At 32.6% G+C, this 15,963-nt stretch overlaps 2 protein-coding genes across 2 annotated transcripts; both read right to left on the minus strand.

Moving 5' to 3' along the window:
* Window positions 1–608: 608 nt before the first annotated feature.
* Window positions 609–2,331, minus strand: LOC127729529 (complement C1q-like protein 3). Its single transcript, XM_052237365.1, has 3 exons — window positions 2,195–2,331; window positions 1,293–1,352; window positions 609–1,022 (listed from the first exon to the last, which is right to left on the minus strand). The coding sequence occupies exons 1-3, from the start codon at window positions 2,265–2,267 to the stop codon at window positions 625–627; spliced, it is 531 nt and encodes a 176-aa protein (XP_052093325.1). The 5' UTR covers window positions 2,268–2,331; the 3' UTR covers window positions 609–624.
* A 5,806-nt stretch (window positions 2,332–8,137) lies between these two features.
* On the minus strand, window positions 8,138–13,436 carry LOC127729530 (complement C1q-like protein 3). Its single transcript, XM_052237366.1, has 3 exons — window positions 13,345–13,436; window positions 9,054–9,113; window positions 8,138–8,544 (listed from the first exon to the last, which is right to left on the minus strand). Exons 1-3 carry the CDS (start codon window positions 13,415–13,417, stop codon window positions 8,147–8,149), a joined length of 531 nt encoding a protein of 176 aa, XP_052093326.1. The 5' UTR covers window positions 13,418–13,436; the 3' UTR covers window positions 8,138–8,146.
* Between the last annotated feature and the right edge of the window lie 2,527 nt (window positions 13,437–15,963).

Genomic DNA, 15,963 nt, shown 5'->3' on the forward strand with positions numbered 1-15,963 from the left:
TTGAAACTAAAACTGAGCAGAAAGCATGTGGTGTGCATTAATATATTTACCTATTATTTTACTGTGCATAGTTACACTAGTATCCCTCTCGGCTTCAATATTTTAAAAGATTTGCATTTAATTTAAATGTCCTGTAAACTGTGTCTATACATTTTCTAACGGAGTACGAATTTGATTATTAAAATAAGAAGATGTGATATGATTGCCAATGATACCAATCTCAACCAGAGACCAAATGACATAGAACTTAACAACTACGGGCTCCAACAACAAAACCTATTTCGCATAGTCAGCTATAGAAGGTCCCGAAATGACAAATGTAAAACAATTCAAACGAGAAAACTAACGGCCTGGTGTTTGTACAAAATATTGAACGAAACACAAATTTGTATATATCCATTTGAGGGATTTCGTCATACTACCCTAATATAAATAGTAATCAATAGCTAACTAGTTTCCCCAATAACATTCTAAGTTTATTGAAAAGCATATCCATCTTTAAAACAGCACACAAGATTAAACAAAAAAGAAATGAAATTGTACAGAAACTAGAACAACAACATTGCTTACTATTAACTTCATTTATCAAGCAAAAAAAAAACCCCAAATATTAATCAGTCATCTTTATTCCTGTAAAAAATATCCAGAAAAATAAGTAAACTGGTTACCGGCAATGGTTTCTGTTTTCGGATGTCTATGTTTGATATAGACCCGGTCCCCTTTTTTCAGTTCGATTATCACGCTTGTAGTTTGGGATCCATAATTAGCGTCAGATGTGTATCCGTTAACATACATTGCATCATTTTTATTCAATTGGTATCCAAATTTATTTCCGTTCTCTGCAGAAATTACACAATTGAAAGTATAAATACCAGCCATTGGTGCTGTGAAAACCCCCGTTGAAGGTTGATACGCTTTTACCCTATTTACTCTAACATCATCAAACTTTACAATTTCTTTTGCATGCACAGTTGTAGGGCGTTTTGTAAGTGAAGCAAAAAATACCGGTCTCGTCTTAGAATCTGTGAAAAGAAGTAATCAATTAAGAATACATATGATTTAGCGTGGAAATTGATAAATTGAAGTACCAGTAATTCAGATTATGTGCATGTACATGTAAACAGAAGATCATATGTATTGAAGGAAAAACAAGACACTTTTTAATTTTCAGAGGAAACAGTTGTTTTCGGCAAACAATTTTTTTTCCATATAAACATTGTTACATTGTTTGAAGAGGTCCTGCAAAATTAAGATATATACATAAGTTGAATTCACAGGATATAAAGACATACCTATGCTTGGCTGTCCTTTGGTCATTTTCGTCAACATCTCTAGAAGACCCTGAGTTATATCTGAAGAAAGAATGTGTTTATCTTCAATTATACATGTGGATTGCAGTCAAAAGCACATTAGTTCAGTAGATATCTAAAAATTATTGTAAACTCCACTCGTAGTATTTATTCTTTTAATTACATATTTCCTGCGAAGTCATCTAAAACGTAGCGTGATGTGCACTATGATTGTTTAAATATTTGAATTGTTTCTAGAGTCTATTTTACAGTGATGTTGTCGGACAAAATACGAGACTATTTGTTAGGTTTTTTCGCCCATTTTTTGTTGGTATTACCCCACAGGTGTGTTCCTGAATGCAAATATGCAGTTTCATGAACATTTATGAAAGAATCACGCTCAAACCTTTTTCACCATTGTAGAGGCCCTACTGTCGCTTTGAAATGAGAACTGCAATAAAATTGCTGTAATTCTTGGCTTTGTCAAGTTATTTTTTATATCTCGAATGAATACACCATTTTTTTCCATCACAACAAATGTTACTTATTAAAAGACCTTAAAAAACACATCAACCAGTCCAGCAGTCAATTCTTTTGTGTTGACACAATATGGTCATAACTATAAATTATAACTGTTTACCAAATTATGTGAATCTTTGAATTCGAAAAACTAAGGGTTTTCTACTTAAAGCTGTGTTTGGCAAAACCTTTCGAAATTTTTGGTCCTCAGTGCTAAACTTTGTACTTTATTTGGCCTTTTTAAGTTTTTCGATTCGACCATCACTAATGAGTCTTTTGTAGTCGAAACACGCGTCTGGCATACACAATTTTAATCATAGTATCTATGATGAGTTTTTTGAACGAAATATAAAGTTGAAAAACAAATATTCAAATGTGATACGAACCATTTTGTCGATAACAACTTCCTATTGCAACACCAAAACATGTTGTCAAACCAAAAACATACATGATCCACATTATTAGGTTATGTCAACTGTCTGTATGATAGTACCACACACAATATGTTAGTCTTAATCGTAACTATTACCAAATATAAATACCGATAGTTGAATAAATATGTTTACCTATCATTTTGAAACACGACACGCATGTTCAGCAGGTGGTGTTGGTAGTGTGTCAAATAATTCCAAGAACCAATGAAACACTTTCGGTTTCTGTTTCTATTTTTCAATTTCGATTTAATACTGAATTTCGAGACTTTCTAACGATTTTGTTAGTTTGCATCATGGGGAAATAAACCGTCATTTGTCTTAATCTTAGTTTGAAAAATTCATAAAATAAAATCTAAGGAACAGAGCCCTTGAAACGTTTTGTAAATCTTAACAGTCAAATTATGATTTAAAAGAAAAACCAATAAGGTGATGGTGTTGGTTACCAACGAGGCAACTAGCAATGACTTGAGGATGAAATTGTTAACAATTACAGGTCACCTAACAGCTTTCAACAATGAGCAAAACATATGCCGTAAAGTAAATCATACAAGTCCAAAATGAATGAAAAAGTCAAAAGAGAAAACCAACGGCCTGATTTATAATGCAACAATGAAAGAAAAACAACTATGAAAGACAGCGACTAACGATAACCACTAGATTAAAGATTCATTGAATTGTACAGACACATATGAATGTAGCAAGGTTTACTTGTGAGCCTCATATTCCCCCATCCCTGACCTTGGTAGGTGGTTCAATAGCAGAACAAACTGTAAAAGATCGTTTTGAAGGGCTCACCAGAGCAATACATTGCCTGAGACGAAGGTTTTTATATATACTCCTATATATGTACGAATATGTGAAAACTGTTATTTCTTATTTGTGTTTGTAACTATGTATACTGTATTGTTCATTATATTTTGTAAAAATAATATTATCATGATATTATATTATGCTCCTTGTGAGCCCATTTGATGGAAATAAAGCATCTTCTTCTTCTTCTTCTTCTTCATAGCACAGAAACAAAAAAAAAAGAGAAAAGGAACCGAACCAAGAGTATAATCGCCATATGGCAAAATTTGGGGTAATTTGCTAATTTGCATAGCGGCCATTTTGCCTTATCATGACGGCAGCCATTAAAATAGGATTATATAGGCCCTTTTAATAAAAATGCCAATATGCAAATACCTATGTCAAATGAACAATTTGTTCGCATATAGGTGAACTGTACATGTTTTTAGACTTCTGTCCGTGTACAAATGGACATTGTCTACTCTGAAATCTTTCGGCCTTTTTAGTTTAAAAATCGGAAGCGTAACCATTGTGTAATTGCTATATAAGATCAAATAAAATGACGTAAAATCGTAAAATAGCAAGATTCAAAACAGAAATACACATGCAAGAAGATATTGTTCATGATTTGTTCGCATATAGGGAAACACCTTGTAGGCTGAATTTTAAAGTTAAATAACTTTTAACTTACCTGCTTTCTTAAGTTTTCGGCCAAATTCTTTTAAAAACATGATGATTTCAACCTTCCCATTTCGTAAAAAGTCAAATTTTAAGCATTTTCCCTTAGAATTACACAGCATTTTTGTAAATATCCGCCAAAGGAAGTTTTTAAAGATACATTAGTTTTAGATACATGACGGAAAAGGACTGGATTATCCGCAAATCTATAATAAATTATATTTTCAATCTTAAGCTAAGGGAAGTAATTTGATCAAAAGGGACAAAGTCACGTGGTGCAAATGATTTAAATAAAGTACCTTTGATTTTGCCATATGCTGCCATTTTGTTTTTTCTACGTTTTTTTTTAATTTATATCTCAATGTTTTGTCATTGAAGTAAATTAGATTGATTGCAGATCTTTAATAGTTATTGTAAAACTGTTTTTCTGGACTCTTAATGTCAATTGGTTTTTGTATCACTGGACTGCTGTCTCCTGAACGTATACACAATATCCTCTTTAGTGCATACTAACGGAGTCAATGACTGTAATCAAAACTGATAGCAACAAATAACATAGGCAGTTAATTGACCTCTTTAACTTTTACATGTTCTTGAATTTGATTTTAAATACCTCAGACCTGCTTATTATGAATAAACATGCGCTACAGTCGTCGGTGACGTTAAAAAGTCCGCGAAATAAATCGGCTAAAAAATCGACGTTTAAACATTTTTTTTCAACTTGTCATGCTTTTATCATAATTGATTTTTAAAGTTTGTACATTTGTGAGCAATATAGTTTCAATACGACATAGAAAAATTGCCCAAAATAACTTTTATTTGCTATTTCTTTATCCTGTTCGTTCTAAAAATTATCAGCCATCTTTTTTGTTCGTCAAAAACATCGAATTTAAATAACTTGACATTTGTGTATCCAAATACGGAAAAGAACGATAACAATTTTAAATGAAACCGGGTAACCTATATATTTCAAATTTCTACACAATTATGAAGCCATAATTTTTTACTCTTATACAACAATTTTAGTGACCACAAGTCATGTCAATTTGTAGTTGGTTTTGGCTTCATTTCTAGTTTGAAACAGTGAATGTTCATCCTCTTTTCATTGTACCTGTTTCCAAAGTACTCTAAATACTGATTTTATTAGAGATATGAATGTAATTGTGATTAAAAGTTGTTGTTTTTTCACAATTCCATACGATACCTCCATTTCAAAGTATCTTAAACCCTTCTTGATCCCCTACACAAATCGACGGTGATATTGTTTTCTTTTTTCAAAATACGTCATATAACGTTGACAAAATATGTGTGTCAGGGTCATGTGCATAGTGAAAATTTACACATTGAAAAGGTAAAACAAAGATCATCGTTTGAAACTGTACGTCTAAGAATATTCCATCCATACTGGAAGCAAATCTGACAAATTAATGATAGCCTATGAATGGAAAAAACACAAAAAAAATAGCAATAAAAAATGCCTTGCAATGAAAATTTCTGGAGGAAAAAACATGAAAAAAGGAAATGAAGGTCAGTTTACTATATTTAGGTTAAAAGTTGAAAACCTTGCATTTTTGGTTATCTCTTTACTAAATAAGCTACAGTAATAAGTGAAAAAAAAAGCTTATAAAGTCAAACAAGAAATTTAATTCATAGAGATGTGTTCTTACAAAATTGAATTTATTCAAATGGCAAACTAATCTTGTCAAATTTATCAATCCATTGATAATTAAGTAAAAGACACAAGAATTGTCCCACCAACTTTCATCTGTGATACAGATATCCAATTATTAAGGTAAAATATGCAATACTTTGCTTATGAATATGTATACCAGCTGATACAACAATCTGAAGAGTAGAAGCCCCATATTTTTTAAGTTTACTTTCATAATCTATAAAATACCCTGAGAAATTTGGCAAGGGCTAATAGCTGTGGTAGCTAATCTAATAATTGAATTTTACAATAATAATGATTTTAAAGTCAAAATTATGTCACTTATAATTTTAAGTATTATTTTTTACAGAATTTCTGTCAATATTTTTGATAAACTTATCTTTTTTCTTTATGATATTTTCTAGGCAGTACTGTACTGTTCAACTAAGAAACATAGGCTTGAATTAAAAGGCTTTTTTACTTTGAAGAAACTAAATTGTGACTCTTGGCCCCACTTTTTTAAAATATAAAATATAAATGATCAGAACTATTTAATTTTTTTTCAGAAAGATTATTTAAATTGTATACAGTATGTTTCATTGCATTAAACATTGTTAGAAGTATTAAAAAAAAAATCCATAGGGATTGATCCCATATCCCATTATAAAAATTACAAAATAAATTTCATCAGCCAGAGCTAATTATAACAATTCAGCTAGGTTTTTAGATCCAATTTTTACCAATTTTTAGTCTTTTAATTTTTACTTGTATCTGAAAAGAAGGGAAGTATCTCTTCTTAATATTATAATAACATAGTTGTTAATCGACTTTCTTTTATTTTTTTCTTCATTTTTGCAAAATAAACTCCTTTTTATTAATTTTGGTGGGTTTTTATTTTTGACTGGTGATATCAAGGGGAAATAACCACTTGCACAAATCGGCAAAAAAACCACCGCTTCGTGTTGAACATAACTTGACGTTTGCGTATCCAAAACTGTATTGCCTAGATATTCATATCGAGTGTTTGTCTTAATAAGATGCTTCATTAAATTTAAATTCAGCCCATCATTTTTAGTTTCCTCGAACATATTTAGATTATTTTATCAGGATCCATGACAATTTTCACACAAGCTTCAAGTTTGAAGATAAAATAAAGAATACAGGACTTTGAGTTGATGTGTAAGTTTTGACGAGTTAAAACTATGTATATTCAAGATTATTTTTATCAATAAGTTTTTACCATGACAGTGGAATTTTAGTGAGTAAAAGTGAGGTTTGTCACTCCATAGTTTTACTGAATTTTCATGGTCACGTGACTCTATTGTTGCTGATAGACTTGGGGTCAAAACGTGACCTGCTTTCCAACTGTATGATGATGCTACTACCTGTAACAAATAACCATCTTTTATCAAAAGTAAAGGAAAGCAGCGAAACAATGTCCAAGTCTGCATTAGATGAAAAAAATGATAAAATATTCAAAGTTTATGGATTCAGGACGAATACAAATCTATAGTAAACTATTGTTACGTCGTCGAAGGAAGGACACTGATACGTCTAAGAACAAGCTACTTAATATGATTAGAAAAAGAACACATAAAAACTTGATATAATGATACAGACCGAAATTATACTCTGCCAAAAAACAAATCGCTTGAGTTTGTACAGGCACAATATATAGTGGGATTAAACCTACTTAAAGTGCAGTTTTTTTTATATTACAGGTTGAGAAAGTATATGAGGTTGCCATTATATATAGTAGTCACTATAGCCAATTATTAAATGATATGAGCAAATCAACCCTAATACGGATAAATCAGTTTGTGCAATACTGATGAAGTTGCCCTGTCGATAAAAATCAAGAGTTAATATTGCTTGTCGGACCAGTCCAGTACGGAAAAAGCCATATTGGCCCATAGGTTATACGGGACGTTCACTTCCGGTTTCAATTTTCTTACGCCTAAGCTTACTTAACTTTCGACGTGTCGTTATGCATAAAATACATTTGTATCATATTTTTTAACTTAAAATAGCATTAAATAGTTTAAATGATGTTCAGTGTTTTGTAACGTCTTAAAACGGAAATATTTCACAGCCTTTTCGAGTAAAACTTTCGATTATTATCACTGTTTCATTCCACTGATCAATCACCAGAACGCAGACTATTCAAGAGTAAGAATAGTTGAACTGACTGATTTATTCTTCCCAGCTACTTTATATTTGCTAGATAAAATGAATTGTAATAGCATAAGATTAGGTACTTAGACGAGAAATCAGAAATTACATCAATATTGACAAAAAAATCCATCGTGAATGCGAAAAGACAAGTTCAGATCGTCTTCATGGTAAGTTTCTTAGTTAAAATCATTCAATAAAAGTGTTATGAACTGGCTTTTTCTGTATTGACCCTGTTGTAGATTCTCGATCAGCAGTATTGGCCATCGACTCTTCGAGTCTCGGGTCCAATACAGCTAACCTCTAATCTATAACAGGGCCAATATAGACACAGCCAGTTAATAACACTATAGTATTTTATTTTGGAAACAAACATAACAAAGGTATAATTTAATACGCTAGTCGTGAGCAGATGTAGAGTTGTAATCTGTTAAAAGCCAAATACAATTTCCATGTACATGGTGAAAATATATTCACTATTAAAACAGCAAAACTGTTTAAACAAATAGCTAGTGAAAAAACCAAAATAATTACTAAAATATTTGAAAACAAACTTTGTAGTTTAAGTCTCAATTTCTGCAGAAAAAAGTGCATAGCAATGTATGCAGTCATCTTTATTCATGTAAAAAGTATCCGGAAAAATAAGAATACTGATGACCGGCAATGTTTTCTGTGTTCCGATGTCTATGTTTGATATACACCTGGTCCCCTTTTTTCAGTTCGATTATCACGCTTGTAGTTTGGGATCCATAATTAGCGTCAGATGTGTATCCGTTAACATACATACGATCATTTTTATTCAATTGGTATCCAAATTTATTTCCTGTCTCTGCATACAATATGGCATTGAAAGCATATAGACCAGACATTGGTGCTGTGAAGATGCCTGTTGATGGCTGATAACCATTGACCCTATTAACTCTGACATCATCAAACTTAACAATTTCGTTTATTTTCACAGCTGTAGGGCGTGTTGTAAGTGAAGCAAAAAATACCGGTCTCGACTTAGAATCTGTGGAAAGAAGTAATAAATATGAAAAACGTGGAATTTGCCGGGAAAATAAAGCAACTTTAAAACTAGTTATTAAAATTATATGTATGTTAACAATAGATCAAAAACATTGAAGAAGAGACAACATAAATTTTATTTTTCATAGGCAAAACATAGTTGTTTTAGACTAAAAAACATTTCTTACACAACGTTGAATGAACCTAAATGATGTGAACCTTATTTTCTACAAAGTCATCTAAAACATATCTTGTTGTGTCACATGATTGTCCAAATCTTGCATTGTTTTTCTTCTTTATTTCAGTGAGGTTGCCAGACTAAATACGATAATATTTGATAGACTTTTTCACCCGTTGTAATCTGCAATTTGTTGATCTTACCCTGCAGCTTTATTATATATCATTATATAAGTTATCGCATTGTTTGAGAAGGCCCGAAAAATTAAGATATATTCTTAACTTTTAATAATTTAGTTCATCCATGAATTGGATTCGCAGGTTATTAATACATACCTACGTTTGGCTTTCCGTTTGTCATCTTCTTCAACATATCTAGAAGATCCTGAGTAATATCTGAAGCGAGATTGTTTATTTTTAATCATACATGCAGATTTCAGTCAAACGCACGTTACTTTTGTAAATTTCTCAAAATTATTGTGAAGCCTATTCGTATAATATTTGTTTATTTCTTGCCAAAACATTTAAATAAAATTGTGAATGGAAATGGGGAATGTGTCAAAGAGACAACAACCCGACCATAGAACAGACAACAGCCGAAGCATATCTTGATGTGCCCATGGTTGTCAAAACGTTTCTATTGTTTTGTAAAATATTTTCACAATGAGGTTGTCGGACTATAAACGGTGGTATTGATTAGATTTCTTTACCCCATTGTAGCTGTTATTAGTTGATATCACCCACAGCTGTGTCCCTTAATGCACAGATGCAGCTTTATGATCATCAATTAAAGAATCAAGCTCAAACTTATGCCAGGATATTTTTTTCGCTATTGTGAATGCCTTGCTGTGGCTTTGTCATGAAGTACAGCATTAACATCGATGCACCTTGTCCATGGTTTTGTCTAGTGGGTGTAGAAAAAAGTAAAGTAACAAAAATACCGAACTCCAAGGGAATTTCAAAACTGAAAGTCCTTTATAAAATGGCAAAATCAAATGCTCAAACACATCAAACGAATGGAAAACAACTGTCATATTCTTGACTTGGAACAGAGATTTCCTTATGAAGAAAATGGTGGATTAAACCTGGTTTTATAGCTAGCTAAACCTCTCACCTGTATGACAGTCGCATAAAATTCCATTATATTGACAACAATGTGTGAGCAAAACAAACACATAATAGGTAAAAATGTCAAAAATTGGGGTACAGCAGTCAACATTGTAATTTAATCTTAATCACTTAAAAACAAATAACTATTTCAACAAAGAAAAACAAATTGGTATATAGACACTCTCTATAGACATAAGTACATAAGCAAAAATGAAAGTCAAGAAAACAAAAATGACCATGACACAATAACACAATGGCGGGATGTATAAGTACCGAGCCACGCCAAAAGAATATTACCAAAAAATGGACTAAACAGAAAAGGTTAAAAATGTACAAGGACAAATAAAAAGACTACTTTAACACGTAATTAAGATGGTAAACAACGTCAATACCTAGAATCTATACTTCAAGGCCATCATTTATGATTTGTGAAGTTGATACGGAATATTTAGCATCAAGGACTTGGTATCCTCCAATGAATTTTTTTACAAAAACGACGAGACGTTCTTTGACATAACCTTGGCTCACCAACTTTCTGCTCAGACACTGGAGACGTTTTATAAAGTCTGAGTAGCAGCTACAAGCTCTTGAATACCAAATGAGTTTGGAAATGTATATCTCATACGCAGGAGAAGTTGGTATATTGGTGTTATGGTGGGGAAAATTTATAATTTCAAAATTAAAATCTTCTTGCTTGTCATCGATTCTGGTACTGTGGATTCATTTATTTTCGTGGGTACCAATTTTCGTGGATTGCGGAAAACTTGCCTTTTCGTGGATATGGGATTTCGTGGTTTTGCCATATTCTGCATACAACCTGATGGTAAATTTGTACTTCGTTGAATATTTGAATTCGTGGTTCACCTGTATCCACGAAAACCACGAAAATTGGTATCCAACGAATATTAATGAATCCACAGTATAAGTATAAAAATAAGGCAGAGTAAGGCGTGTCTTTTGTTTCTTTAATTTCTAGTTCTGGAGGATATATTAATGGAAATTAATCAAAAAAGTTTGGATTGTTAATGCAAAGAACATCATCAATATATCTGAATGTGAAATTAAACAATCTGGCTTCTTTGATCTTCTTGTTTTTGACTAGTGTCTGAAGGAACTCCGACTCATATGAAAATAAGAAGAGGTCGGCAAGGAGAGGCGCACAGTTCGTTACCACAGAAATGCCGACAAATTGTTGAAAAATTCTACCTCCAAATTGAACAAATATGTTGTATTTCTGAAGACCCTCTTTCACTGCTGACATAATTTTTTTCTAGCTAAATCCTTTGTAGAACATACAGATGAGCCGGCAATGTATCGTTGTTTGTACGGATTTTTGTGAAGCTTAGGTATCCAATACAAACACGGTAAGTCCTCAGATTTGCTGTTCTATATAATGTTCATTGAAGCCATAAAGGACTTATGATTCGCCAAAATCTCATCCTTGTCAAATGATATGTTTTGGTATGTGGGATTACTTGAGTGCTCATTTATTCCTTATTAGTTTACAAGACACTCGTAGTAGTACGATTTACATACAAAGACAATATTATTTGAAACTTTGTCCGCAGGAACAACAACATATTTATCGTGAAGAGATGATAGACATTTCACAGCTTCTTTGTCTCTGAAAACGGACTTTGGTCGATCAATCACACAGTTTTTGAACTTATGAATTCGACGTTTTATCAGAGACCTGATTGTTTTGACCAATTCTGACAAACTGTCAACTTCTTCTCGTTTAGCCCATGCTCTGGCGTTGTCCTCAATGGAATCCATAATTATTTTGAAGTTATGATTCCAATTGATGTGTTGGTGTTCTCTGAACTTAGGACTATGAAATATATCACCTTTCGGAGATGTTCATGTGGAATTATGTTTAGATCCCCAGTAATACCATCACCAGAGGGGCTGAAAATATAAGGCTAGTGGGAACAGTCACATGTCAGAGGTTTGTTTTTGGTATTCTTCTAAATCAAGGTCCTGCAATGATTGCTTATAGTTTAATAGTTTAGGAGCAATGGTTTTGGTGTAACTGTGGGATACAATAAGAATAGACTGATTTTAAAAAGAAGAATGGAATTTTCGATGTTGCCTTATTGTGAAGCAGAAAGTTGATGATGTTGATAGCATCAATTCCTTTATTAGTTAACTTAACTGGAAGGAATTTTCTTTTCATTATATAAAGGTTCAGATCTTACTGGTTTAAAAAGACAGAAAAGATCTACATCACAAATTATACTGACCATTCTGTATATTGGAGAAAATGTATTCGAGCATCCTTTGTCAAGTACATAATCTCTCAAACATTTAAGAAAATTAACAGGCAATGAAAAAAAAAGAGTAGTTCTATTGTAATGTAACCCTAGCGGATGATGAAGATGTGAAAGAAGGTCATCAAAGCTCCCAGAGGGCGATCTAGATTTGGAAAACTGTTTTACATTTGGCTGATGGTTATGTTTTTGCCCATGACTACGCTGTGTCTTAAGGTAGTATTAAATAAGCTCATGACATTTACATCACTGCAGACATTGCAATACCTAGTTCCCTTATTCAGAATTTAATTTTCTCTATCTTTTCGAAAAGGAGTACTTAGTATAGAGCTATTGGTGTGGTGATAAATTTTCTGGATGATGCATACTTTCATAGATAAAGAAGGATCATGGTCCGGTTGATTAAAATGGTGATATAGAACCCTGAATTGCGGATCTTTAAAATCAGACCGGTGTTTATTCATCCTTTTACGCTAAGTTTGTCGAGTTTCACCAACATAAAGTAACCCACATAAAGTACATTCATTTCCGTAATCGACATTGTCCGTGAAACAGTCCAGAGGCTCAAAAGATTTTGTATAATAAGTTTTCCCTGTTAAGTTACTAGTGAAGTCTGCAGAAGTGATTAACATATTACATGTCTGACATGTGCTTTTCTTTCTTTTTTCATGTTTACAGGTAGAAATGATAGGAGTTGATGCACTAGTAGCGGGTGTCTTTAAAAAGTCGAAAATATTAATAGTACATTGGGGATTTTTTTTTATTATATCACGAATGAATACAGTTTTCCTTTCAACGTTACAATAACAATGATCCACATAACCCATCGATCATGAAACACAAGATACAACAGATACAATAAGTCTGCTTCATACCTTGACTTCCATCTAGAAATTGACAACATTTTTTGTTTCACGAATGAGTACAGTTTTCTTTTCTGCATTACCATAAACTCATTAAAAGACCTTACAAACATATATCGAAATATATAGATATATAGATGATGTCTTCTCACTAAATAATTCAAGGTTTGGTGACTATGTTGAACTCATCTATCCCATCAAACTTGAAATACAGGATACAACAGATACAGTTAAGTTTGCCTCATATCTTGACTTTCATCTAGAAATTGACAATATTAGTCGGCTGAGCACAAACATTTGCGACGAAAGAATCTACGATTTATGAGTTCGAATATCACTTTGGTATCTCTCGCCTTTCTTTTATATAGTTTTATAAAGACTTACCAGTTTGTCGATAGCAACTGCCAATTGTAACATCAAAACATGTCATTAAACAAAAGAAGTATAAAAACTGCATGATTAAAGTTCACTCAAAACTGTGTTCGTAAGTTTGAATCTATATGTAAACCTATTAATTTGTAACACGACACTCCTATGGACCAGATGGTCTTGGTAGTGTGTCAGGTTATTCCAAGAACTGATTGATAGTGCGGTTCAAAACAACAAGGGAAAATAGAAAAAAAAGCAATTCCTTCAAAAAAAAAAGAGAAACATAGAACTTCAAGTGTTGTGAATCTGAAGAAATCTGAAATGCCCATGCTTGATGTCCTTAACTCGCGAATAAGGTTCACGCAAAAGTGTAGGGTGGATAAATATTTCAATTTCCATGCAGAATTTCGCGAAGAAAATTTAATTGTTATGTCGAAGTTTGAAAATAAAGTGTCATGAGTTTTGGCTATTATCGTAATATTATTGCCTTATATAAAGATAAACGGGATAACATATATGTATTTGAAAATGACACTGGAAGAGGCAAAGTCTTCTGTTGATTTCAATTAGAGCTAGCATCCGCGAATTAATGATTTCTAAATCTGAATTTAGATTCTTTTTGTTTCAACTCTTACAGTTCAGAACTAGTGATGTTTTCTATTTTTTTTTTATATATCTCTTTGTTATGCTCTATAAGTTTTGTGTTTTGTGAGTGTGATACTGTAAACCAACGAATTTTTGCGAGCGAGTAGGAAAATAACACGAATATCAGTCGTCGCGAATATTTAAAAATTTGTTGTCCCTTTTGTTGTGTATTTCTTTGACTTTCCATTTGGTTTTGCATTTCGTTTACATAATGAAAGGAAGCATAGAAAAGTGCTCTGTGCGCAATAGAAATATTTGTGACTTTTTATACTATGTTTCATATCTAAATATCTGTTTATCTTTATTTATCAGAAATGGCAGAATATTGGGTTACGTCAATAGACACGAAAAGACCGAATTCACTCTAACGATCGAAATTTTATCAGATTAATCTTGAAACATACGAAGTTTGAATTGTATATCTACAAAGATGAGACTGCTTCAAAATTTCAATTTTATAAATATTTAGAAAGCTTTATTAAATATGGCATATTTCAAAAGAGTGGCGAAAGACTCCTAAGGGACAACCAAACTCGAAAACGAAACAGCTATGACAAAAAAATAACCTAGTGACAAACAACAATACATAACACAGAAAACTGAGCAAGACGAAACCCACCATAAACCTGATTTGATCTAAGGTGCTCCGGAAGGGTAATCAGATCCTGCTCAACATGTGGCACCCATCGTGTTACTCATATAAGTATAACCCTTGTGAAAAGTCTAATTCGGTAGGTCACAGTCGAGGAAAAGAGGACAGAAGCGTGGTTACGACAATTGGAACATATCCTTCGTCATCTTTAAAACAGATTTTCCATAACGGTCAACCTACTCGTGATGGTGTCCTTAAAAGTTTCGAAGGAATGATTTCAATTTCACCATTTGGAACTCTTGGTTTATAAGTTTCCTTGTAACATTAACCCTTATCAAGGGATAATAATGAAAAATGCGGAGATTTATAGTCCATATGCAGATGCTGCTGAAATGTTGCTACATAGAAATGGAAAGTTCATAATTGGAAAGCTAAAATCAGCTCGTTTGTCGTAAAGTTTTGTTCTCAACCGACCCTCATTGTCAATTTCTGGAAGTCAGTTAAGACTCACGACAGACATAACTGTATCTGTTGTATCCTTAATATCAAGTTCAATGCGACAGTTGTGTTAAATATAGTCACGAAACGTTGAATTATTTAGTGAGAGATCATTGTCTATATAGCGGAACGTGAAATCAATTGATAATGCTAGCTTCTTTTAATTCGTTCGACGTAGCTCCTGAAAGAAATCTCAGATTAATAAAGGAACAAGTCGAATAGAAAAAGAGCACAATTGGTTCCCATGGGAATACCAGTTATTTTTAGAAAAACACTCCCTCCCTCCAAACGAAATAAATATGCTGCCAACCAAGAAATCAAGCATCTCAAGTCAGTTTCATAGAAATTTTTGTTTGAATCTGATCGGGTGTTTTTCAAAATATAAAAAATAGCGCTTATGTGCTTTTACCGAATAAAAAACGTTTACAAAAACAAAACATAAAACTTAATGCTATAGACTCAGGGCAGCTCAGTGGCATCTAGACTACTGTGGTAGTTCTTTCGAATTGCTTCACATGTTGGTATCACATCTCCTTAATATCATATTGTATAAAATATAAGTATTTACTTATCTCTAAAGAGAAGACAAACTGACAGCGCCACGAAAAACAAAAACCCCAAAACTACCAAAAGACAAACAACGGTCTACAAAACACAACATAGAAAAACTAAAGACTGAGTAAGCACGAACCCCTCCAAAAACCAGGGGTGATCTCAGGTGCTCCAGAAGGGTATTGATGAAAAATCGTTTCATAGAAAATTTGTAAAAGAGAAAGGTTTTATTACTGTATGTATATCATAAACAAAGTTTACCTGATATCACCACATAAGGTAACGTGTTATATATCAAATACAAAATGTAAACAGATAACAAAGTAACAGCATCTAAGACAATATAT

Source organism: Mytilus californianus, unplaced genomic scaffold, assembly GCF_021869535.1.
Source record: "Mytilus californianus isolate M0D057914Y unplaced genomic scaffold, xbMytCali1.0.p SCAF_2, whole genome shotgun sequence".
NCBI lineage: Eukaryota > Metazoa > Mollusca > Bivalvia > Mytilida > Mytilidae > Mytilus > Mytilus californianus.